This window comes from Xenopus tropicalis, chromosome 9 (assembly GCF_000004195.4).
Source record: "Xenopus tropicalis strain Nigerian chromosome 9, UCB_Xtro_10.0, whole genome shotgun sequence".
Classification (NCBI taxonomy): Eukaryota; Metazoa; Chordata; class Amphibia; order Anura; family Pipidae; genus Xenopus; species Xenopus tropicalis.
Genome location: NC_030685.2, coordinates 22664633 through 22678086, shown reverse-complemented (window position 1 = coordinate 22678086; position 13454 = coordinate 22664633). Strand labels below are relative to the sequence as shown.

General features: G+C 41.8%; 3 protein-coding genes across 3 annotated transcripts; all 3 read left to right on the top strand.

Annotated features, from left to right (window-relative positions):
* Positions 1–75: 75 nt before the first annotated feature.
* Positions 76–5298, top strand: ears2 (glutamyl-tRNA synthetase 2, mitochondrial). The gene is made up of 9 exons (NM_001008041.1): positions 76–232; positions 1635–1790; positions 2056–2245; positions 2466–2938; positions 3247–3355; positions 3429–3567; positions 3646–3776; positions 4499–4634; positions 5158–5298. Exons 1-9 carry the CDS (start codon positions 100–102, stop codon positions 5239–5241), a joined length of 1551 nt encoding a protein of 516 aa, NP_001008042.1. The 5' UTR covers positions 76–99; the 3' UTR covers positions 5242–5298.
* Positions 5299–5394: 96 nt separating this feature from the next.
* On the top strand, positions 5395–10531 carry LOC108648893 (serine/threonine-protein kinase N1). Its single transcript, XM_031893489.1, has 6 exons — positions 5395–9323; positions 9428–9495; positions 9584–9659; positions 9734–9825; positions 10022–10201; positions 10354–10531. Exons 1-6 carry the CDS (start codon positions 9213–9215, stop codon positions 10418–10420), a joined length of 594 nt encoding a protein of 197 aa, XP_031749349.1. The 5' UTR covers positions 5395–9212; the 3' UTR covers positions 10421–10531.
* Positions 10532–10557: 26 nt separating this feature from the next.
* On the top strand, positions 10558–13216 carry LOC105948370 (serine/threonine-protein kinase N2-like). Its single transcript, XM_031893490.1, has 5 exons — positions 10558–10630; positions 10798–10940; positions 11062–11169; positions 11254–11334; positions 11486–13216. The coding sequence occupies exons 1-5, from the start codon at positions 10576–10578 to the stop codon at positions 11666–11668; spliced, it is 570 nt and encodes a 189-aa protein (XP_031749350.1). The 5' UTR covers positions 10558–10575; the 3' UTR covers positions 11669–13216.
* The last annotated feature ends 238 nt before the right edge of the window (positions 13217–13454 follow it).

Sequence of the window (13454 nt, the reverse complement as noted above, 5' to 3'; positions counted from 1 at the left end):
AAGTCACATGCAACTGACCCGGAAGTCGGCTCTGTCACCTCATGCATGTGTGTAGTAACCCGGTTCCCTTGAGAAGGACGGGCAGTGTAGCGCAGGGATATGCGTCCTGCCTTTATCCGGGGCAAATGGTTGTCCCGAACGCTGGAACTTGCCACCGGCCTGGGAAGGAGGACGTGCAGCTCTAGGGAGTCAGGGAGGGAGGTGCGTGTCAGATTTGCACCCAGTCCCACTGGTATGTTATACACTCCTACTCACCCAGTTACCGCATTCCATTGGTATTAAGCGACCTGCTATAGAAGTGCCAAGTGCGCTATTGTGCATTTATTCATTTATCCCTGCAGGCAGTAACCCCATTCACTTCTCTTTTATTAGTATTCGCTCCCCTTATTATGCCTTTAAATGTCCCTTTCTCCTCCCCCAATCAAAGTTACCTTAGCTGTAGCCCCGCCCTCACTATTGGCCAATAATGTTTGTGCTTTTCAAAATCATTTTACCAAATGTAAAGAGTGAGATCAAATATGTATTAACTAATACTCCATATAAAAATTAATACTTTTCCAACTATGCTTTTTGCATTAAATCCAAATATGATCACCTACCTTATTTTATGCTTTTAATGGGGGAATAATTAAGAATTTGGGGTACTGAGGGGGTTCATGGAGGAGGGCTAATATTGGATCAAAGGTGGCCATATTTATGCTTGAAGATCTGCTTGTTTTCCGAAGTTGCCCAATAGCAGATCTCTCAAATATGGCCCAAACCCATGTCATGAGTGGGATAATGATCCAGTCCTGTTTTGTTTTTGTTTTTTTAAACTAAAAGATAACCTGAAATAAAGTCTAAAAAAGGCCTGAAGTGGATTATTATTTCCCTCATGAAATGGGGTTGATTGACAGCCCTGATATCGTTATGGGCCAATGATGGGATCACAACAAAGGCAGATTCAGGCCATTGGGATAGGACCGTATCAAGAAGCCAATACAGCCCTTGGCCCCACACAAGTAGATAAGCTCATAAAAGAGAAGAAAGCACACAATGGAGGCAGGTAAAAGAAGAATGTAGGTATGACTGCTGAGATAATGGATAGAGTAAATGTGGTTACACATGGGCAGATTTAAAAATGTCCCCATATGAGCAGATCTGGACACGATTTGACAGCACATAAGCTGGGCAAAATGGAGTGAACATCCAGAGAGGCCTATGGGATGAGGACCACATCAATTTGCCAATGTGCTCCTTGTACAACCAATTAGCTATCAGTTGGTCAGACAGGCCTGTCAGTTTCCAGCTTTTTTGTATGGCCACCATAAGTTTGACAAAACATTGAGGCCCTGGGATGAGATTGCAAGGAGGAGGAAGGGACAAAGTAAGTGTGACAGAATACGAGGCAGTGTCCAACAATGAGAGCAGAGGGAGGAAGAAGCAGGCAGTACATGTGAGAGCTGAAAGGGGGTAGCGCAGGGAGGTAGGACGGGACATGATAGACGAGATATGAGACATGCAAGTTATAGTATACGTGGTGTAATGGCTTGCAATGCAAAGATACCCCATGTGGGTAACACCGTGCATCTGCTGTGTAGGTATAGACCATCTGTAATGAGGCCTCATTGTGATTTCTGGTTTGTTCCCTCCAGGGTTTCTGCACCTAGGGGGCTTGCGCACAGCACTCTATAACTACTTGTTTGCCAAGAAACATGGAGGGGCTTTTATCCTGCGCCTTGAAGACACGGACAGGAGCCGGCTGGTCCCTGGGGCAGCTGAAAGCATTGAGGACATGCTGGAATGGGCAGGTGAATAGGATTTGCCCACAGTGGGGCTGACACTGAGACATGGCTAATATGTTTATTTTACTTGAGATGGGGTTAGAATTACAATTCCCATAATCCTCAGCCAGCCCCTGATTATACAGCTGCATTTTGGATACAGTAAGATGAATAAACCAGGCTTTATAATAGTAGCATCACTGAGATGATCTGGGCTCTTTACCTCGCAATAGTAAACTAAAACTAGCATTACCCTCAGTGTTCTAAATTTTGGAATTCCTCCATTTACCAGGTATCCCACCAGATGAGAGTCCGAGGCACGGCGGGCCCTGTGGTCCTTATGAGCAGTCGAAGCGCCTTGATCTCTACCATGTGGCGGCACAAGCACTGCTAGACAGTGGGGCAGCATATCGTTGCTTCTGTACCCCACAAAGACTGGAGCTGCTGAAAAGAGAAGCGATGCGAAACAGGCAGACGCCACGGTAAGAGCTTGCTGTTTTGTTTGTAATGTTGGTGCTCAGTGATGGTGGGTCTGTACCCATGGGAATGGGCACAAATAGTAAAAATACTAATATTTATTAACCTGAAAACACCCATTGGTGCAAACCCAATATGTGGTTAATGTCATGCTTAGTGTTAGCCATTTGTCTTTTTTTTTTATGTCAAACACATATTATTTATTTATTTATTTATTTTTTTAAGCTATGACAACCGCTGCCGGCATTTGACTCCCAAACAAGTGGAGGAGAAGCTGTCCCGCAATTCCCCCTTTGTTATCCGTTTCTTTCTGCAAGAGGGCGCCCAGCCCTTTCAGGATCTCGTATACGGCTGGACTCAGCATGATGTGGCCAGTGTGGAGGGCGACCCAGTGATTCTAAAAGGAGATGGTTTCCCCACCTACCATCTAGCTAATGTAGTGGACGATCACCATATGTGCGTGAGTCATGTGCTCAGGGGAGCGGAGTGGCTGATTTCCACAGCCAAACACCTACTCTTGTATCAAGCCCTGGGCTGGCAGCCACCACAGTTTGCTCATCTCCCTTTATTGCTTAACAAGGACGGCTCCAAACTTTCTAAACGACAAGGGGATATCTTTATCCAGCATTATGTGCACAGTGGTTACCTCTCTGATGCCCTTCTGGACCTCATCACCAACTGCGGTTCAGGATTTACTGGTAACAGTGGCCAGAAAGAGTTAGCAAGAGATGTGTAGAGCTCTGCACAATGGCACTCCTCAGGTGGAATTTGCTAGGGTCAGACTTGGAACGTACAGTATAAAATATTAATGTCCTTAATGGTGAGAACCAGAACAATATTCAGCTTGTATTTTTTTCTTCTCACATTCAGGGAAGATTGTTGAAGGGCACAGAGTGGGCCTAGATAGGGGTCATAAGTGTGTAGGCATTCTAGGGGTGATTACACCATGTTCTTATTAGTATGGGATGTGCAGTGGGTGACTTTTTATTTATATTCTTCCAATCAGAAAACCAGATGGGTCGTACTGTTGACACCCTGATCCAGCAATATGAACTGGGCAAAACCAGCACCCATTCTGCGCTGTTGGATTTGGACAAGCTCCCAGAGTTTAACAGGTACATGTGGTACAATGGTGACCCTGTAATTACTTGGCCATGGCCTAAGCTCATGTATTCATCTCTTCCCTAGAATTCACCTCACCAGGTGGATTGAAGGCACAGAAACCCGAGTTCAGCTGGTCGGACAACTCCAGGTCCTGCTAAAGGACACATATAAAGATCTAGAGTTGGATGAAAAGCACATTGAGCGGATATTATTGCTTAGAAAGGTGGGTAGAACGGTGCTGAGTGGAACACTCTTTGTGCATATGTGGTGCTATCAGCTTTCCTCTGTGCTTCCTTCTCAGGGGCACTTGTGTCGGCTGACGGACCTGCTGTCCCCTGAATATTCCTACCTGTGGGTCAGGCCTTCGGTGACAAGGGAACAGCTGCAGTGCCTCACAAGTGAAGCCAGTAAGGTCAAGAACCTTGTAGTGAGGTATGAAATGCAGCTTTTGTTGCTTCAAGAAGACTCTTAGTAATATCCAATCACTGAGAGCTGTATAAAGGGAAATCAGTGTAGTGAAAAGTTCTGCAGTGGCAGAAGGCAGTATAAAACTTATATTACAATAAACAAGATGTTACAATGATCTTATGCACATTGCTTGTATAGGACAATTCATATGCAGCTACTTCCTGCACTATAGAGAGGGCAATGTTTGCCCAAGTCATTGAGTCTGTCTGGTGAATTAATTACCGTGTTACCCCTTTTCCATAGCCAATACACGGGCAGTTTGCCAAGGAATAAGTGATTCTCATACGGCAGAAATTCTTAAACTGGGGCTGCCTGGCACAGCGTTTGCTCAGAGAATTGGCTGGTGGGGGCTCAACTTAAAGGCCAGTTAGAGTAAGATATACCTGAAAGCCCATCTTGAGATGGGGCAAATATGTATTTGCTTTACCTAGATATTCAGCCTATGGCAGAATGACTAATGTTGCAACCTTTAGATTGGACCTTTTCATGGGGGGGCCCTGGCCAAAGGTTGCACCTTCACAGGCAGGAAGGACCATTATACACAGATATGACAAATCATATATCACACCTTGTGGATTTGTTTTATTGAAGGCCGGGCCTATAAATTAATAAAATATCCTCAGATTAGGGATATATTTATATTTGCCTCAATAAAAAAATAATGGTGATCTCTCTTTATCCTTCAGGCTCCTGCAAGAGAATGACAGTGGCTTCACCCTGGAAACATTAAATGGGGAACTGAGGAAGCAGCTGAAACAAGTGAAAGACACAAAGTACAGCAGCGCTATGAAACTGCTCCGCGTGGCTCTGAGTGGCCAGGAGGTGCGGCAATAATGGATTCTGCCAGCTGTTTCTGACAAGCATAGGGCACTGATATTTAGAGAGAGATAATAAAGCAATAGAAATGAGTAGGAAAGCTTTAAGGGACTCTTCCTGGTTCAGTAAAATAAGCTTGAGCCATTCCTGGGTTTCTCACTTAAGCTAAACAGCAGGGGGCCTCCAGATTACACGTTTATTTCTATTACAACTAAAAATAAAGAAAATTGCAAAAGTTCTCAGAAGAGTTCTTTGAGCAGTGTTACATTGTAATATGGAAGGGTATATGTCCCATTTTACTGGTGGATTTTAATGGTTAGGACCAGGCCCGGATTGGCAATCTGTGGATTCTGCCAAATGCCAGAGGGGCTGCTGTAAGATGCCACAGACAGTCACTATTTATTGGGCTGGTGGGGGGCTGTTTGGGCCTCTGTGTACTTGGAATGCCAGGGCCTACCTCTTACTACTTTTGCCTTGTTATATTTAATGTGACCCAGTAACCCTGTCCTGTTTATCTGTGTTTCTCCAGCACGGGCCAAGTGTTGCTGAAATGCTGCTCTCCCTGGGACGGCAGGAATCTATTGTCCGGCTGCAGAACGCTCTCCCTGACTGAAGACTTCTCGCTGTTCCTGTGACAGAGTAGCACCTTAATAAATGTATTTTGATAAAAGACTTTGTACCGTTCCTGTATCTGTCGCTGCTGGGAGCTGCTCTGCAGGGGCGTTACTATAGAGGAAGCAGACCCTGCGGTTGCAGAAGGCCCTGTAGTGTAAGGGGCCCAGAAGGCCCCTAAATAATTGAGAAATTTCAATATATCTTGGTAGAACAGGTCAATTTACTAATGTCTTGGGAGCCCTAAATTGAATTTGCTGTGGGGCCTGTATCATCTAGTTACGCCCAATTGCTCTGTGTCTACTGTTCCTTTTGGGGCTAAATTAGAAGGGGTTAAAAACACGCACACCCATGCAAATTTGTTATGAAATCTGTTGCTGGGTGCAAGCAGCCACAGCCGCGCATGTCACATAATTTTAGAACTGTCATGGCCGCTGTTCATCAGCATTAGTACTTATAAAACACTTTTATTCATGCAAAGTTTTAGTGTTTAAAAGAAAAGAAGGCAGATGAAAGAGTCCGAGGAGCCTGGGGCAGACTATGAAGAAGTCAATAAATAGGCAATTTAGGCATAGGGCCTTTCCACTGGCATCCATTCTATTCATGGGGCAAATTAGCAAATAAAATGCAGGCAGAAGAAAAATGTGACAGTATATGTACATCTTTATTTGGCAATTATACCTATATGGATACAGTAACTACAGTTCTGTGGATCAGGATACCTTGGAATAAATCTTTGCCTGGTGCTCTGGGCACCTAAGGTTTGGCCTGTAATAGGATCATTACATACCACTGACAAGATGGGATGATTATTATTATTATATGTACTAACTTTATAAAGCAGTCATTTTGGGGTGCAGATTCCCCCTAATGCCTGTAATAGGATTATTACATACCACTGACAAGATGGGGTTATTATTATTATTTGTACTAACTTTATAAAGCAGTCATTTTGGGGTGCAGATTCCCCTAATGCCTGTAATAGGATTATTACATACCACTGACAAGATGGGGTTATTATTATTATTATTTGTACTAACTTTATAAAGCAGTCATTTTGGGGTGCAGATTCCCCTAATGCCTGTAATAGGATTATTACATACCACTGACAAGATGGGGTTATTATTATTATTATTTGTACTAACTTTATAAAGCAGTCATTTTGGGGTGCAGATTCCCCCTAATGCCATAACAAATTCTTTAACAATCTATACTTTCCCCTAATCACATCCTCAGTGCAGATCTGGCTGAAACCCCTAATGCAAGGAGCCCCATTAATTTGGGAGCAGCTTGCTGATCATTAGGGGTCTTCAGCAAAGTCACACGCACCAGCGCAGGTTCTGAACCCCAGTTGTGTGGGAGCCACTAGGAACCACTTTGTGAGCCAGATTAGAACTGGGATAACATCCCTGTACAGGCTGGAGACCCTGAGCCTACACCCGGCACAGCTGTTGGGATGTACTAAATAAAAGACAGCAGGGGGTTGGGAGGACTGGCAAATGTTGTCATAGTGGACAATGTTATATGAAAGGTTATATGAAAAGGTAATGACAGTTCTAATGAGATACAAAATGCTGTTGTGCTGCTATTTCCAGTCCAGCTTCTTGTATCAGAGGTTTCCATCCTTCCAGCCATTACTGAGTATGGATTTGAAGCTTTATTTTGACAGTTAAAGACACACAGCGGGTCAATGGCTGGAAAAAAGGCAACACAGTATGGCAATGATATTGGGACAATGTAATAACTGTCACAAAGTTTGTACCAGGTCTAGTGTCGCAGAGCAACCAATCAGATGCTTGCATTCAGATAATGTCACATGATGCCCTAACTGCCCAACTGTCTTTTGACAGTTGGCTGCAAAGCTAGAGATCGCTGCCTTTTGCCTACTCTCACTGTAAGTACATTTTCCTGCTAAATATGGAAAGAATCCTGTTATTACATTGCTAATTCATTAATAGGGAGGCATTGCCAGTCCTTGGGCTGCACTGAATAAAAACTAAAAGCACAAGAAGTATGATTTTGCCCATATCCAGTGGGCTCACTGGCACGTGGCTTTCTATTGTAATTACAGCAATACTGGCACTTCTCTATACATTTTTATTCATCCCATTAATATTTCCTCCTCATATTTTTACTTTATATTATATTTAGTGTAATATTAGTGCTGATTATATCAAAGTTATGGGCTCCCTATTCTTTAGCCATTACTGATAATGGATGGCAGGTTGGCGGTTGATGAGTTAGGTGCCTGCAGGCTGCACTGGCAATCTGGAAACTCTGTAAATGCCAAAGTAGCTGCTGTAAGCTGCCATAGACTGATGTTTCATATTGTCTGAGTGCACTAAGGTGAGTGCCCAACTGCTGGCAGACAGCTGCACAGCTACAGATCCCTGCCTGTTGCCTGCTCTCTCTCTGTAAGTACATTTTCTGGAAAAACATGCAAAATAAATCCTGTAATTACATTAATCATTTATTATTATTAAGGAGGCAATGTCAGTTGTTGGGCTTGATTTATTAAAGGCTGATACTGCTAAAAAGAAGCTTTTTAACCTTATATATTGATCTCATTGGGGCATGAATTCTACTGAGATTATAGCGATACTGGTGCTTTTTATATACATTTCTTCTAATATTATAAATTTTTTTGTACACATTTCCCTATATATTCTGTAAGATTATAAGATTTTGATAAGAATATAAGATTTATTTCTTCACTGACAGCTGTCAAAATACCAAGGTGGCAGTTGGTGACAGTTGGGCAGTCAGCTAATGGCTGGGCTAATAAATTGTAATTAAACTACATTAATAACATTAAAAGAAATCTGCAGGGATGTGTTTCATGCAACTATGGGGTGGGGAAAAGCAAATGAGAAATGTGGGTCCTGCTGAGACTTATGGGAGTGAGATAGTTAATATGGCTTCCTGGTGTGACCAGGGCAGATCATACCAATAATGGGTGACACGGGGGAATGAATCCTGAAGGGGAGTGATTATAACAGTATATCCCAGGGTAAATGCCTTTGCCTCCCTGTGCTGGGCCTGTCAGTAATTCCCCTACCTACAAATTAGAGTGGAATGTGTTAAATGCGTTTTTCCTGTCACATCAGATTATATCTGATTAAATGCGTTTTAATAAAAAAAAATGTGTCTATCTGTGTGTATTTATATGATGTATGTTTATTACAGATGTGTAAGTACATTATAGAGGGAGATTCATCATTGAGCAGATTCCATGGCCTGTATTTAATTCCATGTCTTTTTCTTTTACAGGAGAAAAGGTGATGGGTTGCTGTCAAACTTTTTTTTCTAAATCCAAGGTAAAGGGATTCTCTTCTCTTTTTCAATATATACATGTAAGAGAATGCCCATGCCCACCATCTTAATGCCCATAATGGCACAGGGAAAAGTGTGCACTATTCACATCCGGGCATAAAACTTTCACTTAGGTTATAGCATAGCTTGTGTATAGTTGCAAACACAATATTTCAGCAGGTGAAAATAAACATGGTCACTTGCACAGCATTTTGCCCACATTTATAAATGATTTGTTGTTTAATATTCCTTCTGTAATTTTCTTCACTTCACCTTTACAGAACTATTCTTATATTGAACCTATATTTGTGAAGATACATGAAATTACTGATGTGCTGGAGCCTCCGGTGGAGTTCATTGCCACTGTAGAGATGCCCGACCACCCGGTGCCACTAATGGGTAAGTGTGATCATAAAGAGACTAATATGCACCTGTAATGTTTATACTATGAGTTCCTGGCTCATTCACTATTGATATTTTTGGTAAAACAATGAGGAAAGAGGTAACATTATATATTATGGTCTATTATTTCCTGATTATATATATTTCTTGGGGGGTGTCCTGGTTTTAATAGCAATCACAGGGTACAGTGCTAATGATGCCATATTGTTTGTTATAGATTCTCCTGAAGTGATTGAGCCTCCGAAAAGTGAGGTTGGAATGTCCCACACTGTTGGACAAATGATCCCAGCACAGGAGAAGGGTGGATTTGAGCCAGAAGAGGACACGGTAGATAACTTTACTGCCACCTCTTCTAGTGTCCCATCAGCTGTAAGTACATTCCATGTATTCTTTAGAAATGATGTGAATATCACTTTCTTACTATGTAATATTCAGTCTCCGTATGATATTTAATTCCTTTTGTTCCTTTGCAGTGTGAAGTGGTTGACAATGGCTCAGAGTCAGACGCCGAGTTATTAGGAGCAGACGGACCCTCTGACAGGTATTGCTTTATACCATAATCTCTGGTATTAGTATTCTGCTATCATTCTTCTTGCCATTGTTATTATGACGGTGTTTTTTCTTTTCAGCTCCATACCCAGATCTGCCATGTCTCTGGAAAACTTCAATCTGGGAAAAGTATTGGGTGAAGGCACCTTTGGAAAGGTGAGTTGCTGTGTCTCTAATAAGGGTTATTACCCTGCTAAAGCATAGGCACTGACCTTACTGTCTCATTCCAGGTGTTCCTGGCAGAGTACAAGGACACAAAACAACTGTGTGCCATAAAGACCCTCAAGAAAGAGAGGATTATTGCCAAGAATGATATCAAGAGGTCAGTTAAATGGGCATCATTACTGTTTCTCTGCAATCTCCTAATTTCTTTAATTTAGTCATATATAAATAAAAATAGCAAAGTATTGTCAGTGTGATAAAAGTTCATTAATCACTTTTTTTTAAAGTAGCAATAATCTTTTAGTGTTCCCCATGCAGGCCGCATGTAGTGACAGCTTTATACTCTCTCCCCTCAGTGTTTTCAAGGAGAAGCGAATCCTTCAGAAGGTTACCAGCGCAGAGCACCCATTCCTGGTTTCCTTATACGCCACATTCCAGAGTGAGAATCACCTCTTTTTTGTTATGGAATATCTTCCTGGAGGTGATCTGTGCCATCTGCTCGAGCATCAAGGAGCATTTGAGGAATCAAAAGCCATGTAAGTGGGATGGGATTAGGATCCATGTGAAATACTGAGGTGTCTGACTGGCAGAGAGTCCTGGCACACTGACAGTCACATTCACATAGAGTAGCACTCACATATATGTCCTGAATCAAATCACTCATTTAATTATTTTCCTCTTTATGTAGGTTTTACACTGCCTGTATAGTGCTCGGCCTGGAGGAATTGCACCGGAACAATATTGTTCATAGGTAAGTGTTACAGCTCTTATAGCACTGTACATATCACATTATCCAATATAAAATTAATTTATCTGTGTCTTTATATCTAATATATCTGTCTTCCCATCTCTATAATGTCTAATATTTTAATTTTTCTTTAAATTCAGAGACTTGAAACTGGAAAATCTAATGGTGGATGTACATGGCTATCTGAAAATCGTGGATTTCGGCCTGAGCAAAGATGGTAACGTTTGTTATAATTGCAAAGCATATAAGGGAATAGTTGTGGTTGATTTGGATGATTTATATATATATATATCTGTGTATGTGCAGTATGTATGCAAGCAGCTGAGGGAAGTCTCTCACAGATAGGGGATACAGATCATCTTAGTGTTTTTTTTTGTCTTTAAGGTTTCAGATATGGAGATCGCAGTAAGACCCGGTGCGGAACAAACTGCTACATGGCCCCAGAGATCATTGATGAGATGGCATACAGCAGGGCCGTTGACTGGTGGGCCCTTGGGGTTGTGTTATATGTCATGATCATGTTCCAGGTAAGCATAATGCCTAGAAATCACCTATCACTGTCATTATAATGATAAATGGGATTTTAAAATACTTATAATATTAAATTAGAACACTGGTTTAATAAAGGATTAATAATTCATGTTTCAGTTCCCATTTGATGCAGAAGATGACATGGAATTATTTGAGAGCATCAGGAATGACAAACCTGCCCTGACAGAGGAATTGTCAGAGGAAGCTCAGTGCCTAATACTAAGAGTAAGTGGATGATGATTTGGCTGTGGGACTGGGATGGGGCCTGATGGTTCTGTCAATTTAACAATGATTTTACATTTCTTGTAGTTACTGGAGAAGAATCCATGTCGTCGCCTCGGATACAGCGAGGCCGGTGCTGAAGAGGTTAAAGCCCATGAATTCTTTGAAGTAAGTTTATATTGTAATTATTGTGCATCAAGCCAGGAATACAGTAGGATCTCTAATGAGCACAGCCCTTTATACCTCCTGTATCTGTCAGTGTTTGTATGTAATCTGTATGTTTCATGTGTGTAGCTATTTAATATCATCTATTTTACAGGATATTGATTGGGAAGAATTTCTTGAAAGAGAACTGATGCCTCCATTTAAACCAGATGTCAGTGGCCTTACAGAGAGTACCAGGCAATCTGAATGCCAAGCCTGGGGATTAATGCCACCAGCTGAAGCGATATCACCAGAGGCACAAGAGCTATTTGAAGGATTTGACTATTCAGCTGAGTGAGAGGCAATTGCAAGGGGCAGATATATGGCTGGAAAGGGCGGGTGGTGGGCCAGTCCATATACAAATCAGAAGCCTCAATGACTTGACGTTAATATCAGATGCCCCAAGTCATCAGTTTCTGAAGGAACAGTCTAATGGCGGCGCCAAAGTATCTGTACGTCAGCCTTAAGGGGCAGAGTTCTGGACTGAGATTCAAAAGAGACCCTGGCATTTCAAGTACAGAGATCCGAACAGCCCCTTGTGGCATTTGCCAGAATCTACAGATTGCCACTCTGGGCCTGCCCCAGATACACATGAGAAGCCTCATTGGTACAAAATGGATATCAGATTCCCCGACATCAAGTTGTGGAGGAACAGCCTAATGGTGGAACAACAGTACCTGCAGGTGAGCCCACGTTCTTACAGATAAACCCTTTATAAGTTCAGTTACTAACAGCCATTAGCAAATGTTATGTACTTGTTTAATAATAACAAATAATTGCACCATTTTAAAGTTTCAAATGTTTCCACAGCAAAACTTGCAGATTACTAAACAAAAGTCTCCATCTGCATCAGCCAAAAAAGGTCTAGTACCAAGGTAAGAACCAACTCTTTCATTTCACACCCAATATTTCAAGTCAAAATGTATTTTCATATTGGACCAACTTGTATCTCAGGTTTAATGGGCGTTTAGATGAAATTGCTGCTGTGTTTCTGTTTCTCAGGAGTGAGATGGAGGCGACTGCGGTCAAAGGAAATCTTATCGAGTTCTCCCCTGCGCTCTCCTAGGAACCCAGGATAGGAAGGAGCTGCTCTCATATATTTCAAGTTTTTCATAATACATTTTCTATTAGATCAACCTGGGTTATAATTAAAGGGGAACTACTGGAAAATGGAAATTTAATATAAGCTTTATCTCATGGAAATTACCAAGTTACTCTTCACTCTCTCTTTCTCTGCAATCTGCCTCTCTATAGGAAAACTTTGTGCCGGTTATTTTGATAGACAGCTCTGATACATTGTCTGGGCAAAGGGCGCATGTACCATGAGGTATTAGAGCTAAATGCCCATCAAACTCTGACTCTGACTCCTGCATGGAAAGAGACAGATTGCTGAGAGGGGGATAGAGAAGAGGAATTTGATTTGTTGAAAACTGTAAATTATTTTATTGATTATACTTATACAGTTTCTTATTACAAGGAGTTAAAGCTGATATTACATTTTCACAGTAGTTCCCCTTAGTGACCATTTATATCTAATTATTTCTGTTTATTTTCCAGGTATGAGATGGAACGGCTGCAGGGAAAGGAAATCTCATGTAACCCCCTACTGAGCTCTCTGAGGAACCTCGGCCAGGAAGAAGCTATTGCTGCTGAGCTCCACCAGGCGTCTTATGATGGTCTGCCATTTCTGGGCAATGCTGCATTCAAACGTTATGGTTTATGGTGGCCGCCCCTATCCTGATGAACCTGGCTAAATGCCCCTTTTGCCTAATGATTAGACCTAACTTTATGTATGACACTAGAAGAACAATGTAAATATATGAAAATAAAACATGCTATTTTTGAATACTGTGATCTTTGTGTTTACTTACAGGGTAGGTCGTAATTAATACAAAGAGATAGCAATACATTTACACTGATACAAAGGGAAGAGACCCAATGTTACAGCTCACACTCTACGGGAAGTGCAGGGACAAGAGAGGGTTTTATGTTGGAGGCAACAGGACACATATGGAAACATATCTGCCAGGTTAATTGACTTGTAATGAAAATGACCCTAGTGTGTACAAATGTGATAGGGGCCC

Coding starts and splice junctions, on each gene's coding strand:
- ears2 (NM_001008041.1), top strand. CDS start 100: ATGCGTCCTGCCTTTATCCGGGGCAAATGGTTGTCCCGAACGCTGGAA. Junction 233..1,634: donor ATTTGCACCCAGTCCCACTG/GTATGTTATACA, acceptor TGTTCCCTCCAG/GGTTTCTGCACCTAGGGGGC. Junction 3,568..3,645: donor GGATATTATTGCTTAGAAAG/GTGGGTAGAACG, acceptor CTTCCTTCTCAG/GGGCACTTGTGTCGGCTGAC.
- LOC108648893 (XM_031893489.1), top strand. CDS start 9,213: ATGTCCCACACTGTTGGACAAATGATCCCAGCACAGGAGAAGGGTGGA. Junction 9,324..9,427: donor CTTCTAGTGTCCCATCAGCT/GTAAGTACATTC, acceptor GTTCCTTTGCAG/TGTGAAGTGGTTGACAATGG. Junction 10,202..10,353: donor TTTGAGGAATCAAAAGCCAT/GTAAGTGGGATG, acceptor CTCTTTATGTAG/GTTTTACACTGCCTGTATAG.
- LOC105948370 (XM_031893490.1), top strand. CDS start 10,576: ATGGTGGATGTACATGGCTATCTGAAAATCGTGGATTTCGGCCTGAGC. Junction 10,631..10,797: donor TTTCGGCCTGAGCAAAGATG/GTAACGTTTGTT, acceptor TTTGTCTTTAAG/GTTTCAGATATGGAGATCGC. Junction 11,170..11,253: donor CTCAGTGCCTAATACTAAGA/GTAAGTGGATGA, acceptor CATTTCTTGTAG/TTACTGGAGAAGAATCCATG.